General features: G+C 38.3%; 1 protein-coding gene across 5 annotated transcripts; it reads right to left on the bottom strand.

Moving 5' to 3' along the window:
- Positions 1–69: 69 nt before the first annotated feature.
- On the bottom strand, positions 70–17,015 carry LOC121642270 (zinc fingers and homeoboxes protein 1-like). Of its 5 annotated transcripts, none has more exons than XM_041988892.1 (10): positions 16,370–17,015; positions 14,042–14,387; positions 13,468–13,910; positions 12,930–13,133; positions 12,121–12,336; positions 11,480–11,644; positions 9,995–11,224; positions 8,529–8,594; positions 7,841–7,934; positions 5,949–6,300 (listed from the first exon to the last, which is right to left on the bottom strand). In XM_041988892.1, exons 2-9 carry the CDS (start codon positions 14,259–14,261, stop codon positions 7,866–7,868), a joined length of 2,613 nt encoding a protein of 870 aa, XP_041844826.1. In that variant the 5' UTR covers positions 14,262–14,387; positions 16,370–17,015; the 3' UTR covers positions 5,949–6,300; positions 7,841–7,865. The 5 variants fall into 5 exon arrangements, with proteins under 5 accessions (XP_041844823.1, XP_041844824.1, XP_041844826.1 ...); XM_041988893.1 differs by having other exon boundaries at positions 8,529–8,580; XM_041988889.1 differs by lacking the exons at positions 5,949–6,300; positions 7,841–7,934; positions 8,529–8,594 and adding an exon at positions 70–4,395 and having other exon boundaries at positions 16,370–17,013.
- Between the last annotated feature and the right edge of the window lie 530 nt (positions 17,016–17,545).

The raw sequence follows: 17,545 nt of genomic DNA, 5'->3' as shown, positions 1-17,545 counted from the left end.
TTTTTTTAAAATAATGTAACATGGATCTGGAAACTTTATTAGACTGAGTAAGGAGTGATGTCACAATAATCTTGTCTTAATCCATTTATTAGGACAGAGCATACAGTAAGATCATTGTATTCTTCCCACATTATATGTGTCTCAATAACTTAATATAAGTGGTGAAAGATCACTGTCATGATTCAGGTAATAAAGCAAAAAAAAGACAGAAAATGTTCATGTTTTGATTTAAAAGATACTTGTGCCCATTTTAAGCAGTAACTTGGGGGGGGGGGGTCACAAAGTAAGAATAGGATCAGACAACAGAACAGATGGTGAAAAATCAGTTAAAGATTTTCAAAAGACATTTTCATTTCTACAAACAGTATGTTTCCCTTCTGACATGGTGTATTTCTTATCATAAAGTTGGGGGTCGTATAGTAACTACATCTCAGTCTGATTATTGAAAGGAACATTAACACACTACCTGCTTAAATACAGAAAACAAATGAGGACAACAGCAGAAATACAGCAGAGGTTACAGTTAAGACGCATGGGCACAGACGGACGGCAGGTAAACTATGCAGATCATAATGTTTGCTCTACTGCACCAGAGTAACTCGGATACGTGAGGAGGATAGGATATAGAATCATAACTCACTGAATAGATGTCGGGAAATTGTGAATACAGGTTGCACCATGACAAAGCCACTTTGTCAGATATGGAGATTTTAACTGTAAAACTGCCTGCATTTTATTGCAGAATGTCACAGATTGAAAACATTTTTTTTCTATATCAAACATTTTAGATTTGTGTCCAACACCCATGACCTGAATTTCAATAATAAAATCTTCAGTGCATTTTTGTCATTAATAGATTTTATATGTTCCTGTAACATTTACTGCATCTTTGTGTATGTTTGGCTCCAGGTTAAGAGACAAATCTGAACATAAGCCTAGCAAAAACAAAGAAATTCCCATTCTCTCCCAGTAACTCCCTCCACTAGACTTTGTCCTGTCTACTGAGGTCTGCTTCTATAGTTTTTGCAACCAATGTATCAAAAAGCCTCTTGTGCAACACTGATTGAACTCTAAAAGTGATTCTATTTATATGCACTATTCTACTGTAGATACTGTATGAGTCTGTCTGAACACGCAATCCACTGACTGATCTGGGTAGAGCTGACATGACTTACTTTGTGTTGACAGAAACATAGGAGCACACAGAGCAGACTATTATGTAAAGAAAGAACACAGTAAAAACTGAGCGCTGGACACCTGGGAGCAGGAAGCCTAACCTGTGACTAAACCATTCATACTAAGCACTAGTAAAATACCAAGAGTGAAATGCTTATAAAAGGGTACAAAACACTTGCCATTGAATAATTGTATTTGGGCTTTTTTTTTTTAATCTAAATTAAGTTGGATAAAAAAAGCAAGCCCTTCCAATCTGGCAGTAGCTAGACTTGAGTAAGAGTTTATAAAGTTGGGGACTAACATGAAAATAGAACTCTTGACTACAGTCAATTAGGTGATAGAAAGGAACTGGTAGTTTAGCCCAGATTAGACTTCTGTTTTCCCAAGTATACCAAGCTAGCATATTGTATGTACAAAATGAGTTGTTGTTTCTTAGTTATTGCATGCAGTATATGACAAAAACACACCGTCACATTTTGAAGTTGTTCTTTTCATGAACAGGCACAGCTCACCTAAAAAAATGCACCAAGGTTTTAATTCTTTTCAGTTCCTAAAAACAAGCTAATTTACAGATGACATCTAATATTAGTTTCAAAGATGCTTGCTAGAACGTTGTTTGTGACAAAAGATGCCAGAAACTGGTGTGACAGTTACCTGCAAACAAAACGTGATTAAATTCTGAACCACAAAGTATCCGTTTGAGGATTTATAAAAGAAGTTGCTAAAGTCAACTTTTACAATTGAGCATCTTTTTACGTTGAGTGGAAAGCAGAGCTTGATCATGCATCACAATTCAGTTTGAACAAGTCTTCTTTAAGAAGATTTCTGATTTCCATAGTTAACAGTTTGAAAACTTCCCCTTTCAAACAAGTGTACAAGCCATTTAGGCACATAGGTTTACAGCAAAGCTTCATCCGAGTCTCAAGGTGAAGAACAGTAGTTAAGATGGTGGTCAGTCTTTTGTTGTGACATCTTAAAACAGGAAAGTGTGACAAAAACACAAACAGGCTTGTTGTTTGGAAGACTTCCCACCACAAAGGGAAGGCTGTGAAAAGTCTTTATCCCAGCTAAATTCTTTCCATGAATGAAAGCAAATTTTACAAGAATGTTTTTTTTTTCTTTTTTTTAAATAACTCAGTCTTGTGAAGATGTCCATGTTTTATGTCTGCCTGCATTGTGAGCAGTTTCAGGAGACATGACAGCCAACAAGACACTGCCAGCATTTGCAGAGAAGCTTTGGGGAAGTGCACATTAAAAATCTAGTCATTCATTTTACAAAAGAAGGCAAGAGAATTAGCATAAGCAGTCAGACTAGGAGGAAAAGCAAAAGAGGGGAGGAAGCTTCCACAATAAAAATCAATATACATGACAAATTTAACAAACACAGGCTTTATAAACTGGACAAATAATTAATAATAGGGCCCAAACTGTGCAATTTGGTGATGAAAAAAACTATAAAGGTGATTGTTCTATTTTTTGTTTTTAGTCGTGTAAACTTATAACTCAAACACATAACGTATGTTATTGAAAAAAAAATGCTTACATTGGTAATATTCCTTCTTTTGAATACACAACAATAATAATAATTTAAAAAAGGCAAAATACTGGTACAAAAAACAGTTTAGTCTCACAGAGCCATTTCATGGTATAATATGAGAGTAAGGTGCCTAATCAAATTTAGTCCACTATGGACAAGCGGACAGAGTGCTTTTTAAAGTTTAATTTAGGTGCTTCAGATTTAATTTCAGTGCAAAACAAATTCTACTTTGTACTTGTCTCTCACAACATAGGTCAGGACACAAATGATTCACAGGCCTGGCATCAGTGATTTTGGGCTGAGATCATCACTTGTGGACCGACTTAGTCCTAAAACACCCTGAATCTGCAGCTGGTGCTTACATCGACATTATCATGGGGGGAAAATACAACCAGCAGTGAAATACTGCAGCAGAAGTTCTCAGTTTTTTTGAATGACCTCACGGTCTACATTATTTAGTTCATCAAGAGTGCCTCTGCAACAAACTGCAGCTCAGTGCCTGGAAGGCAACATATTCCACTTTGGCACAACAGATACTTACTGTCCAAATCTACATTCCCCCCTAAAGAACACCAGAACAGCACAGGATGCTTTCTATCAAAAGGTGAATAAAAAAGTGAAAACATTAACAGCAGTAGGATCATTCCCATCAGATTTGCAGGTATTAAGTTAAAAATCTCTATTAATGAAATACAACAATGGGCCTACATGAGGGGAAGAAGTCCTGTGTTGTTTAAAAGCATTTATTCAACATTAAGGTACGTTTTCTACCACTAGTTGAGGCTTTTGTCTTAAACAGATATTGTGATTTTTTTTTATTAATTCTTGTATTTATGCATATATTTTCATTTGGGACTAGTCATGAGACATTCATAGCATTGTAGACTGAATTTTGAATCTAAGAGTGTGCTCACAACCGTTTAACCCTCCCATCATCATTGTGTAAATCGACTTCAGTGGTTTATTTTAGCAAGAAAGGAAAGCTAATTTAATAAACAGGGTACACATTAAAACTGCCAAGTCCTCAGAGGATCTGCCATGTTCAGCAGCCAGTATTCATTAGCTGTTTAAAACAGAATTAAGGAATACTGTAATTTTGGGATAAGTACATTATCTCAGTTGTTTTTACTGTCAGCTGAGCCAGACTAATTCACATCATGATGTTCTTTTTTACAAGGTATTACTAATTAAATGCTTTACCAGCTACTCAGAGTTTGATTTTTGTGTAAATTTTGCTAACACTGAGTAAACAAACCCTAATGATCCATTAGTCTCATGTGGACATGTTCAGAAATCGTTTAAAAACAGTGAAATGATGACTACACAGTTTTGCAGTCTTCCAGCATTGATCAAAACCATTTTTTCTCTTGTAACAATCAGTCAAGTTTTACCCTGTCCCACCATTTCTAGTCTTCAGAAACTGACAATGATTTCCTGACGCTTCGTGATGGTTCCCAAACCTCACTGTCATCCGTTTCTTCGCCATCATCCTCCTCGTCTTCATCATCTTCATCTCCCACCCCTGGGCCGGTCTGCTCCTCGGAGGCCACGGACGTCTCTCCCTGCGTCTCGTCATTGCTTTGTGCTGCTTTGTCTCCATCTGTTCTCTCCACAGTTGGGTCAAGGAAGGGATCTAATCCCACGTCCAAGCGTCGTTGGACTTCAGCAAACCACTCCCGCACCTTTAGAGACACAGAATTACACCTTAACAGGGTGTTGACAGCAGGCCATGTCCTCTGTGGTGTGGTGGGTTTGTGCAAATGTAAATTAATAAGGGAGCAAAATTTAGAATGTAGCCAATTAAGTGAGCAGACGTTAACATCTGACTGAGTTAAATAATTATGAAGAAAAGAATTCCTTTGCTGAGCGCATGTACTTGTGACTAAAAACTAATAAACTTCAAAGAAAATCACATACCCGGCACATGGTTGGGATTCCTGTATGTTTGAAAACACCCGGTTACTTGAGAGATTCAGATATGCAGTTAAATTCTACATCACATTCCCAGTTCAGGGTAAAAAAAGTTTCCCTATCTTTACTTCCATTAGTGCTGACGCAACATTATTTAAAAGTATTACCAATACAAAAAAAAAATATTCAACAATCGATACCACAGGGAAAAAAAAATCAAATATAAAGGTACAGTTTGTAAAATTAGTCATCTAGTGGTAAACATGGGAAATTACTTCAAATACCAAGCACAGTTGTGAATGGACGGTGGCCGTCAGTGGCCAATATTTTTCCAGACATAAACATGTTTTCATCTGCGAGTGAATTGAGCGCAAAAGAGGTAAGTACTTCAACATTGTGTACATGTCCTGTTTTCTTCAATGTGCCTTTTAAGGCGTTACTGATCCCAAACGGTGTTCTAGCACCTGTCAAAGCCCGTTCTCACTTTACACACAAAGTTGTTTGTCATTCAGACACTGTAGTAAAGATGGTTGTACAAATATGGCAGCAGCCATGTATGTGGACACACAACAAGTTTATATATAAATGGCTCAGTGTTGTTACACCCTGTATGTTTTAAAGTAATATTTTTTTTAATAATGCACTTTCCCTATTGGATTAATAAAGTATTTTATTTATTTTATGGTCTGGCCTGCTGAAGCAGTAGCACCACAATAGAAGAGATAAAGAAAAATACTGGTGAAGGCCGACTGTCATGGGCTGCGGTCTCGAGCCAGTGGAAATGGTGGGCGACAGGAGGATGACGGCAACGCTGTCATCGATCATGGACAATGCCTCCCCTCCCTTATATGAGACTGTAAGAGCCCTAGAAAACACCATCAGCAGCCGACTTCTTCAACTGTGGTGCATCATGCAAAGGTGCCACAGATTCTTTCTTCCCTCTGCTGTCAAACTCCACTATCAAGGCTGCTCCCAGCAGAGCTGATCATCAAGCCACCCACAACAAAACTCATCACTGTGCAAAATCTGGTCATAATAAATTTAGACATTTTCCTTTATACAACTCACAGCTGTATTTATATTGATATACCAATTTATTTGTTCAATCACACTGTAACTTGCATTTTGTTTTTCTTTTACAGTATTTATGATTTTTTTTGTATCTATATATGTAATTTGAATTTGATACCAAATGTTTTTGCAAAGTAAGCGTGGCAGGAAGTCACTGAACTGTGCAGTGTTTGTTTTAAATCTACAGCAAGCTGACAGAAACCGGATACCTGCCAGTAAACAAATGCGATAAACAAAACTTTTGAAACATGTTTTTTTTTTTTTTATTTAATGCCATCTCTGTTTATGAAACACCGGGAGAAAGGGAGAATGTGTGTAAGAATGCATCTTGTGCAAGTGAAACTAGGGTGTTACATTCCTGTTATCAGCCATAAACATAAATACATTTAGTAAAAAGATTACTTTTGAACTTACTTTACTCAACAAATACAAATAAATATATAACCTCCAATGTGCACAAAGATGGCACTTTTTCTTAGAGCACTCAATCTTTCAAGGTTTTTCAAAGGAGCACTAATTCCAGTCCAGGAAATGCCTCTGGTGCCGGTCCACTGATCATTTTCCTTAATAAGCAGTCAGCTGGTCTCCTTTCAGTCAGTTTAGATCTGAAAAACAGATTAAATTTGCTTAACTAAATATGTACTGGATTGAATAAACTACAGGTATTAGAAAATGTATTTAGTGATGACAACAACTTTCAATGATGAAAAATCTCTCCTAGTTTACAGGGATGACCAGCCCTGCTGCTTTCAAGAGAAGAGAACTTTGGGCCTGTGTCTTGTTCTTAAAAACAACACAATAAAGAGGAAAAATATCATGTAAATTAAAGTAAGTCATTCTGAAAAACAACATGGATGAGACATATCAGATCAAATTAATTCAGGAAATGTACTGATTTTAAAAGGATCCTGATAAATGTGGTGCTTGTAAGCGATTCACTCCTGTTAAACTGGCTTTCTCTCCTGGGATGGGTTTCTCTGTAAAAACGTTTAACATTGAAATGTCATACAGTTATCACAGGGCCACTAAAGCTTGTTACATACTTCACAAGAACAAAGAACTTTGTTCTTCTTCTTAAGGCAGCAAGAAAAAAAATCATGACATTTTGTTGCCGTGGCCCTGGTTTGGGAGTTCTTGCAGCTTGTTCTCGAGTTGTTTCTCATGTGGAGTCTGAGAACAACTCTGTGGTTGGTAAGAAAAAGAGGTGAAAAAGCTTCTTTCCATCTCACCCAGACAATTGGAAAAGTTATCATTTCCACTTCTCTGCTTATTCAAAAAAATGAAACAAAGTTGAACGAATAGTTTTAAACATGTACAACATGTGGCACATAAAGACACGGACATGCGTACAAAAACCCCTCCCTGCCATGGACAAAGTTTCTCGTGACGTATGAAATAACCAAGCCAATTGTACATTGCACAAAAAGACATGTTTTGTTTGTTTTTGTTTTATTTTTTTGTTCTTGCCTCCTCAAGAACAAGAAAAAAGTTGTCTGTTTTGGCAATGTAAGCAACAAGCTTTACACTTCAGTGTTCTTCAGCAGGGATGGCAGAGTTGGTCCTCAAGAGCCACAGTCCTGCAGGTTTTGGATGTTTCCTGGAAACAGGTTAATGGGTCTACGTGTTTGGGCAGAACTTTACAATAAGCTGCTGAAGAGAGACATTTATTTTGAATCAGGTGTGTTTGAGGATTGAAAAATGGAAAACCTGCAGCCCTTGAGTTGCCACCCCTGTTCTTGAGCTTGGATTCCAGATTACTATTTAGCTTAAAAATATAATGTTTGATGACCTGGAATGACACACAATTCTTAGATAATGAGAAAGGGAATGTTTACATGTTGAAAGTAAGAAAAAAAAATAGTCCATTAACATCAGTACCACATTTCTTCCATGGGGTGCTCTTGGTGTTCCTTTCTGCTTTTTTTCACTGGAAAGAGGGCCGTGGGTTTTCATAGATCAGGGATAGGCAAGTTTGGTCATAGAGAGCAGCAGTCCTACAGGTTTTCAATGTTTCCCTGTTTCAACCACACCATTCAAATTAATGAACCACTGAGCAGAACTTGGATCCATTTAATTTGAATTAGGTGTGTTGGAGCAGAACATAGAAAAGCTCTCTAGGACTGAACTTGCCTACCCACCACCCACCTGAAAAACCTAGGTCACTCAGTTCTTAGGGAATGACATGGGAAGTAGGGTCTCCCTCCAGACAGCCTGTCAGGTTTGCACGTGTGACTGAAACCTGAATGTAGAGAAATGGAATTACATAATGAAATATTAAAGAGAATCAAATGCAGCCACATGTCATCTACCTGCTCTTTTATGTGGATAAACTTTACATGCTGTAACTGTGCAGCATGATCACCTATCTCCTGCCTGTACCACACTGGGACCAGCTGCTACCTCCATTTCACTTTCAGCTTCCCTCATCTAACTGTAGAAACTTGACCATGGTTTCCTCTGCATTTAGTCACACAGCTGACTGCATTGCAATTTCAAGACACCAGTAATCATTACAGCTTACTAATGTAGTTTTTTGCCATTTTATGACAGCTGATAACATTAATAAAGTTGATAAACCTGTGATGTAGCTTGCATCCTTTCTCAATCTCACATTGTTTTTTTTTTAATGTGTTTTTCAAAACTCTTACCAGCTGAAGAAATGCAGGCATGCATTAAAAGTCTAAATATACTGTACACTTGTATAATGTACAAAAAAAAAACTTTACATAGCTAATACAGTAGCTTAGCTGTCACTTTCTATCATATAAATTTAAAATTAAATCAAAAGTCAGGAAAGAATTACACAGCAAAGGAAGAAAATGAGTTTCTTTACCTGGTCTCTGCATCCTCCGTTTTGTTGCTTTCTTCTTTCGAATGTCTTTCTGCTGCGTTGTTGAAACTGTACAATTAGTATTTCTGTTTGGTAACAAATTGGTAGAGAGAGTGAAGTAAAGTCTAATGATTGTAAACCTTGAGATAAATGATGACTAAGTTGCCTGTTTGTGAGATATGCTCACATTAACTCCAGTCTTTCATACTCACAAGACACACACATACATTCTCAATCCTTCCTGGTATTAAAATATGGATAAGAATGAAAAAAAAAACCTCAGCACACATTTCCAAGTCATACTGGAGCACCATGTAGCTGTGGTAGTTGTGTTGTCTGCTACACTGATCACAAAATGTGATTAAGCAGTTTAAGTCAGGAGCTCTTAGAGCAGTAAAAACATTTTTAAGTTAGCTTTATGTTAAAGTAAGGAAATACATTTTTAATTGTCTTTTTGTTCCCTTTTTTAAATTTGTCACTGATGCACTGCTTGCACCTTTGCCAGAAGTACTTAATATAAGCAACAATTAAAAACATTACCCACTTTGGTACAGTTTTAAAAACCATGGCTATTTAACAAATCACTGTCCAACACTGAACTGCAGACAAGGAAATTCTATGTATTTGAGAATAAAATTACTATTAATTATTTCAGTTTGGTGTGTGGTAGTGCAAACTCTCTGGCTGGCTACAAAAACAGGGGTTATTGGGTGTGATTTGTGTCCAAATATATAATTGCATGTAACCTCAAAGATGTAGGACAGCTTTCAACTAAGACACACCTGGTGGGAGAGAAGGGCTGAATGGAACAGAGTTGCCCACTACACACCTTAAACCCAGATGCTGTAAAAACAGCTGTAAATTTGTTGGGGTTTAAAAGAAATGTGGCATATTTCCTGGAAGGACTTAAATGACATACAAGTTTTAAGATGAGTGTTATCCAACCCATCAGTACTAAGTAGTAGCAGATGTAGTAACAATACCCATCAGTCAAGCATATCAAGATGCCACTGAATATTGCACATGATGCAATACAAAAAAGTTACTCATGTAATCAGGTTAAAGTTAGTTTAACTTATCTTGTTTGCTGCCTTTTCAGGCAGATAGCCTCATTGCACTACTATGTGTACCGTGACAATAAAGGCTTTGAACTGAAGTGAATGTTATTCTTTAACATGAAAAAATAAGAAATCAAGTAGTAATCAAATAAATGTAATGCATGTATGTAATCATCTCTCTTTTATATTTGATATATTTTTGTGATAGTGAAAATGTGGACCATGGAAACAGAATATAAAGAGAGCAGTGTATCAGTTTGTCAAGTATACCCATAAGTGTCTTGAATTATATTAATAAAGTTATTGAGATGGATTTAAGGGATTATCTTAGACCTATAAAGCAAACTTTAAAGGTACAAAATGCCCCGATGTTACAATGAAATGTATGTATCTTGTGCAAATATTTATTACCTGTTCATAGCTCATGTTGGTCTTGGTGACAAGCTCATCCAGATCTTGCTCATTGAGGAACTGGTGCTTCAGGTAGTATTCCTTCAGGATTTCCTTCGCAGTTTTAAATTTCTTTGGCGGGGTCAATTTGCTGATATCTGCACAGGAGGAGGCGGACCTCTTTGGCTGTTTCCTGGTTCGGGATCGTCCCCAGCCACGATTTCGACCACGTCTTTTTCGACTTCCGCTGCCACCTCCCATTTTACTGCTACCTCCGTTGTTTGGTCCTTCAATGTTGCCACTTTGGTACTGAAAGAACCATTTAAGGTTTCCATTTTTCCAGGAGTAGCGAGAGTCTCCGAACCAGCTGACGATGTAGGAGCGAGGAAGGCCACTCTCTTCTGCCAGCTGATCATACTCCTCTGGTGTGGGCCACTGGGTCCGCACAAAGGCACTTTTCAGAATATGGAGTTGCTCCGGAGACTTTTTACTTTTATCTTTTATGTCTTTCTTGCTGCTGTTGGGCAGCTGCTTACTGCGACTGCTGGGAGGTGTCTGACTACCCTTTCGAGATGAGGAGGCAGAAAGAGGAGAGGTGGTTGGTCCTCCTGTTTCTCCCCCGGCTCCTGCTTTTGTGGTGTCTGTTTCCATTTTATCCCCCTCAGAAGAATCTGGGGAGGAAGTACTGACAGATGACATTTTTCGTCTTTCAGTGAACCAGGCGTCAATCTCCCTCCGAGTGAGTTTCGTCTCTGTCCTCAGACGACTCAGCTCCTCATCTGATGGAGTAATGCTCTTCTCAAAACTCTCCTCCAGCACCACTAACTGCTCTGGTGTCTTCTCCTTAAACTTCTGCAGGGTGAAGTCTGGGAAAGGGTTCCATGTTTTGGGTCGGGTCTCTTTCTCCTTCACAGGAGGAGTGCATGGAGGTTGGGGGGATGTGGGGGTCTCATCACTTGAGTCAATAACAATGGTGGCGTTTGCAGCACTGCTAGAACTGCTCCCAGCTCTACTTCCACCATCATGGAAAACAATGACATGGCTGTTCTTGGAGTTGCGCTGGTTGTACCGGGTGTCACTGAACCACTTCTTGATCTCACCCTTTGTCAGGTTAGTTAGTTTCATCAAGCGGGCAATTTCTGCATCAGTAACAAAGTGGTTTTTCAGGTAGCTAGCTTTCAGTTCTGCCAGCTGCTCTTTGGATTTCTTAGGTCGGGTGCTGAATGTGTCAGCGCTGAGAGCTGAGTTCTCCTTAGAGAGAAAAGAAAAGGTTATCCATTAATCAACTGTTATTATAGTGCCATATTACACGCTGACGTACCTTATTACTGACTAGAAAAAGATGAAATGGCTACAGGTGAGAGTGCCACACATTTTTTAAATGCACAAGTATAGTGAACACAAACTGATGAAATGTGGTTAATTTATGCACAGACTGAGAAAGGCACAGAAACAGAAATTTACTTGCGGATGATAAGAAAAGCTAGATCGTAATGGCGCCCCAACCTGTGGAGACAAAGAGGGAGGCTGGACTGTGGTTGCTCGTTTCAGCTCACTGTTTGTTAGAGTCGGTTGACAGGAAACTCTGCTGGAGCTCTGGGACCGATTGGGTAACCCCGCAACGGTAAGGGTAATGGGGCTGGTTACTGGAAGATTTCCCCCTGGACCAACCTACGGGGTGTCAGACAGACAGATAAACAGGCATGCATGTGTCATTTGAAGTGACTGTGCTCCTTAATTATGAAACTAAACTGCTTTTCAGTTTTTTTGCTGGTGGATACTTTTTTTGTTTTTTTGCAAGACCACCTTTCCCTTCTCCTAAAATCTCTAAATTATTAGCTTGGTCAGAACACAAAACCACCAAAGATCAGAACATCAGCTCAGTAAATAACACTGTAGTCTTGAAATGGATGATTGGACATTGCTGGAATCCAAGCCTGTTGGCAAACCCAGCATTTATGGCAGTGATGTGTTAAACAGTTGATTTATTATATTCAGGATGTAGATGATGTGGGTAAATTCATGTGATCACTGATATTTAAGCCAAAATGCTAATAAACAAAATGCAAACCTGAGGCAAAAGGGACAAATGTAAAGCAAAATCTAACAAGACCAAGTCAAATGTAACATGTCTGCTCCTTACCTACCTGTGTGAACACAAGGCCAGGCTGGCCCACTATCTGGCAGGTCTGCAGAATGGACTGTAGGCCGTTAGCAGCAGCTGACAGTTGGTGCGCAGGTATGACAGTGATAGTCTGAGGCACTGTATGCACTGTACCATTAAACTGCTTCCTCCTGGCCTCCTCCACTTCCTCTGGAGTCCAACTGACTCCATGCTTCAGTCGCTGAGCTGAGAACCACACCTATGTAGGGATCAGGTACATCTGACTGTAATCTTTTCTTTAAAAACATAGGAAAAAAGTATTTGAACTGATGCAAACCTTGAAAAATGAAACAGTGTTTCATTTAATAAAAGATGGATATTTACAGGGACCATGATGAATTTAAAAATGAATATGTTGTTCACAGAAACACAATGGGATGACAGCATTTTAAATGGTCAGATTAAGCTATCTGTGCCAAAAATTCTCAGAACTAATGCGAGACTAATGTGCTTTTGTTGTGGATTAGTGTTGTGTTAAAGTACAAAAGCTTAATGGGTGGGTTTGGGGAGGGCAGGGGTTGGGGGTATCAATCCCCTGCTGATATGCTTGTGAGCCTGCAAGGGAGGTGGTAACAAAGGGAAAATGGTCTGTTTGTTGCTCTAATCGTGGACACTGTTGTCACTTGATTGATTCCAAAATCAATCATCTATTTATATCTTAATATTTTTTTATTCAAGCATTAATATGAACTATTATTAGCATATAGGTGATATATACAATAAACAATTTACTATCCATAAGGTTTCTTCTGTAATATTGGGGTGTAAAATTATCCCACCCCCTCTTACTACCTTGATCTGCTCCTCTGTAAACTGTGTCTGCGTTGCCAGGCTGCTGATTTCTGCCATGGATGGGTAAGGAAACTTCTTGTATGTGCTGCCTAAAAGAGGGTTAGTGTCCATAGCTGCACTGTAGGAGGGGATGCTGCTGAGTGGAATCAGAAGCTGTGGCTGAGCTGCTGCTGCACTCTGCTGGGCTTGGAAGGCAGAAAGCACCTGAAATAATTGCGACAGGAAGAGAACTGAGAAATGTTGCAGTTGTTGATACTTTATACAGGCAAAAGTGAACTCATGCACAAGCTCTTTTTGGTAAGTTACAGTCCAGCTATAATGTAGCTGAAGATGACTTTCATCAACTGCAGTGCTGCTGCTAATAATCAACTTAGTCATAGAATTATTTCTCCAAAATCTTTCTGCAGTTTTTAGTCTCCAAGTGGCTGTTATACCTACATTACCTATATTAACTTTTCACATATGAATAAAACATTGCATTCTGACCTTCGTATTGCTGAAAAATTGCACTAAAACCAAATAACTCTCTCAACTCTACCTGTGCCAGGCCAGCAGGCAGAATAGTGGGATTTAATATGGATGATTTTCTTTGATGCTCTGGTGGACTGACCAGGAAGCCACCTCCCCCAAATTTCATAGGGTTGTGCAGCAACATCTCAACAGGTGTCATTGGCCCGAGCGGAGCTTCTATGGGCTCTTGTTCTCCACCCAACTCCCCATCACCCTCTGCTGCCTCATCAGCTGATTTCAGGGACACGGCGATTCTCTTGGGTTCACATTTGGTTTTCATTCTCATGATTGGGGTCTTGCTGAGAGAAATGGCAGAAACCACTGAAGGGTCTGCCCCACCCTCTTCAGGTGAATCATGCTGTTGTTCCTGGATCGGCTGATTACTGCTTGGATCATCAGGAGGATCTGCAGCTCTGCTTTTCAGGGAGGAGTCAACGGCTGCATCTTCAACAGTAGAGACACTGCTTTCATCTGTAGAGTTGATAGAAAACAATTCATTGTGGTACATAATTCCAGCCTCTTTCCCATTGACTTAGAATTGCTATAAAGTTGACTTTAGGTCTACAAAGTAGTACTGCTACTCATCCATGAAAAAGTCTTACCTGCATCCTGTGGAGTGGGGACAACCACTACAGGCTGACCAAGATCCTCTGCAGGTGGTCCTCCCTCCATTCCTTCTTTCACTCTCCCCCCCTCCTCCTCCTCCTCATCACCTGTCTCTTCCTCCTTTGTCATTTCTGATTTCTCTTCTACAACTTCCTGCTCCACCACATCAGTAGGCAGCACCATGCATGGTGTGGTGGATTTCCGGCGGCTTGACATTGTCGAAGCAAACTCAACCTAACTGTTCACGTCTACCAGGGGGTAAAAAAGATCTGCGGCAGTGTGATGATGTTCACATATTGTAGGTAGTTGTGCTCACGTGCCAGATTATTGCAAATATTTTTCCTGAAACAAAACAAATACAAAAGTCATTACAGGACCTGTTAATAGATTCTCAGGGTTTTATGTATAAATAAACAATTGTCTGCTTTGGGAAACATTGTGTAAATCAAAAAGCTACCACATAGGTTATACATTTAAGTAAATATTAACAAAAAATAGATAAAAATAAATGTTTAAAATGGCTCTCTTTTGTATACAGAACACCTGCTAATTTTAAAAATCCAAATAACATTTCCCTAATTTAAATTTTGATTAATTTACTTTTTTTAAAAAAAAAAAACATTTATAGCAGCTCATTATGAATGGGATTACATGCTGTAATATGCTGCAAAATAAAGGTTAAGACAGAGCAAACAACACACTTCAATTAACAGAAAATTAACAAAGGACGATGCATAAATCATTACACTAGATAAGTACACTGACTCCTTCTTGTCAGCACATAATAAATAGTTTAAGCCTTTCTGACTATGACAGATATTTTTGAAGATATGTTTCATAATGGCTAATAATCATTATTTTCAAGACTTTATTATTACAATACAAACTAAACAATTTCCCGATACTGATCATTCTCAGATATAGTACTGTGGAAGAAAAAAGATTTACATCCTGCAGAAATAGTTTACTTGTAAACATTTTGTAGCGAGGAACGTGATATTCTTGTTCTTACTATACTACAAACAAATTACATGGACAATTGTTATTTCATTTTCATGATAAAAGTCATGTAAAAAAGTAAGGATACCTGTAGAATATACATATATATATATATATATATATATATATATATATATATATATATATAGAGAGAGAGAGAGAGAGAGAGAGAGAGAGAGAGAGAGAGAGAGTTTTAGATTAGGTGCCAATGATCATAAAATCTTTAGCGGAAGGCCTTTTGAACCAGTCATTATAAAAAGAATACTGGTCTTTTTTTCTATTGAAGTTTGTTGTATGTTCTTGTTACCAAGTTAACTGAAGTAGATAACACAAGGAAAGTTCATACAGAAAAAGAATCAGATGCCCATGTTGGTTTACTTTACAATAATAATAATAATATTAGAAGTGTAAAATAGGCCATGACATGGATGCTGTTACGTGACAGTGCTTTTACATTTTAGGGATGTAAAACAAAGTAAACTAATAAGTTGTTGAGACTACAAGGAAGAGGAAAGATGCCCAAAGGGATATAAAATCGACCAAAAAAGTTGGTCGCTCATCACCCCAAGAACCAAATAGTTAGCTAAGGCCTTCAAATAAATGAAAACTTATAGATGCCTGTAAATTGTGTAAAATATCTAGTTTTTCTGCTCTATGCACATACATTAGGATTTCTCCAACATGAGCACAAACCCAATTTCCATATAGGTGCTACTAGGGAGCTTTATACACAATGAATACTGTGGAAGAGCTATGTGGACTGGGATTATTTCAGTAATGTCAGTAGAGACCACATGATAATCACACTAAACTAATTGATGAAACACCAGGACATTGTTTTCATTTTGCTTTATGACACACATTACCTGGTTACAAAAAGTAGTACTTTTAAGTAAGTAATAAGTGTGTATTTGTGCCTTTATTTTTATGATAATAGCAGAGCTAAATGTAATGGCTACTGATTGTGTATTACTAGATCATACACTGTGACAAAACAAATGTACAAATATTTCCCTTTAACACACAACTGCATGCTTTGGCCAACTTCTCACGTCTTGGTGCTGGTAAAATCTGTGTAAACGATTATGCAGTAATTGTGTTCACGATGCTGTGCTGCTGCTATGCCAATATCTTCGTTTTAATTAACAAGTAGCCGCAATTTAATGTGAAGGTGTGAGCTAGCCTATTTAATATGTTTAAAATAACGATAAAATAATGAATCATACAAGGGAGTCTAATTTAGCTCCATAACATCTGGTCTATACTGTGGGCCAACTAGCCAGTGTTAGCCCGGCCAGTCTTATAACGTCTGGCGGCAAACTTACTGAACTACTGAAATGTGCACTGTGTTGCTACCAGGCTGTGGAGATGAAGCGTGGAGTGATTTCCTAGGTCTCGGCAGAACAGCTTCCAGATTCTCTCCGGTGGTATTTGTCGGTGTTTTTTCCTACCCCCGGCTAACCATTCAGCCTCAGTCTGGCCGGGGCGGTAGCAGCGTCAACGTTGATTTGGGCTCAAGGGTCTCCCAAACCCAGCCGAGGAACACGGACATAAAAACGGACCGGTCTAACGCTACAGCTCTCGTTTGATGCTGAAAACACCGGACATCTTTCCTCGTCGGAACAGGTTATTTTACGCCAGAGGCGCGTCTTTGTGAAAGTTCAAATTAATGAGCAGACGGTTAAGCAGCTATTCATGACGGGACCGTCGCTGTTGTGTTGTTTGCTGACCTAATTTTCAGATATTTTTTTTTAACGGCAGATTTTTTTTTAATGATCAAACGGCGTCATCATTCAATGTGATACGTCCTGACGTCATTCCTCGGCGACTTTCAGGGCTCTAAAAATTTAGGAAACTTAAAAAAATATGTACTTTTATTCAGCTGCAGGCACTACGTGAATGTGTTGAGTTAAATCTAACAAGTTCACGAACAAGGCGTTAAGAGGTGTGCGCAGAAGGAAGTAAAAACATTCGTTTTCCTACTCGGCGGTTTGCCAAAATGTCCTTAAATGACCCAGCAGGGATGTTTGAGAAGCTACTTAAGGACACCAACACCGCTGGTTGCCTTTTATTCAAGCTGATCCTCTCTGCAGTTGTTGTATATTACTTTTTGTTGCTTATGTCAACAATTTTATATGTTAACAAAAAAGGATAAAAAAAAAATGCTGCACTGTAAGACAAAAATTTTAAAATAGGCTACAAGCGCTATATGTATTTAGAGCAATGTGAACATAATTACAACTAGCAGATGAACAAATACGTTACAATAACTTGCTATTTCCAAGATTTATGTTCATCTTCTCAAGAAATTGAATAATGTAGCTTAGGGCCATGCAGTTATCACAGCAATTTAGGGTCACACATAAACCTTTGGCAATCTCTCTCACACACTATATATATATATATATATATATATATATATATATATATATATATATATATATATATATATATATATATATATATGTTTAACTTAATCTGACCTCATTACAGAACAGCAG

The sequence above is a fragment of the Melanotaenia boesemani genome, chromosome 6, assembly GCF_017639745.1.
Source record: "Melanotaenia boesemani isolate fMelBoe1 chromosome 6, fMelBoe1.pri, whole genome shotgun sequence".
NCBI classification, from domain to species: Eukaryota; Metazoa; Chordata; class Actinopteri; order Atheriniformes; family Melanotaeniidae; genus Melanotaenia; species Melanotaenia boesemani.
This window is presented reverse-complemented; position numbering and strand designations above follow the sequence as displayed.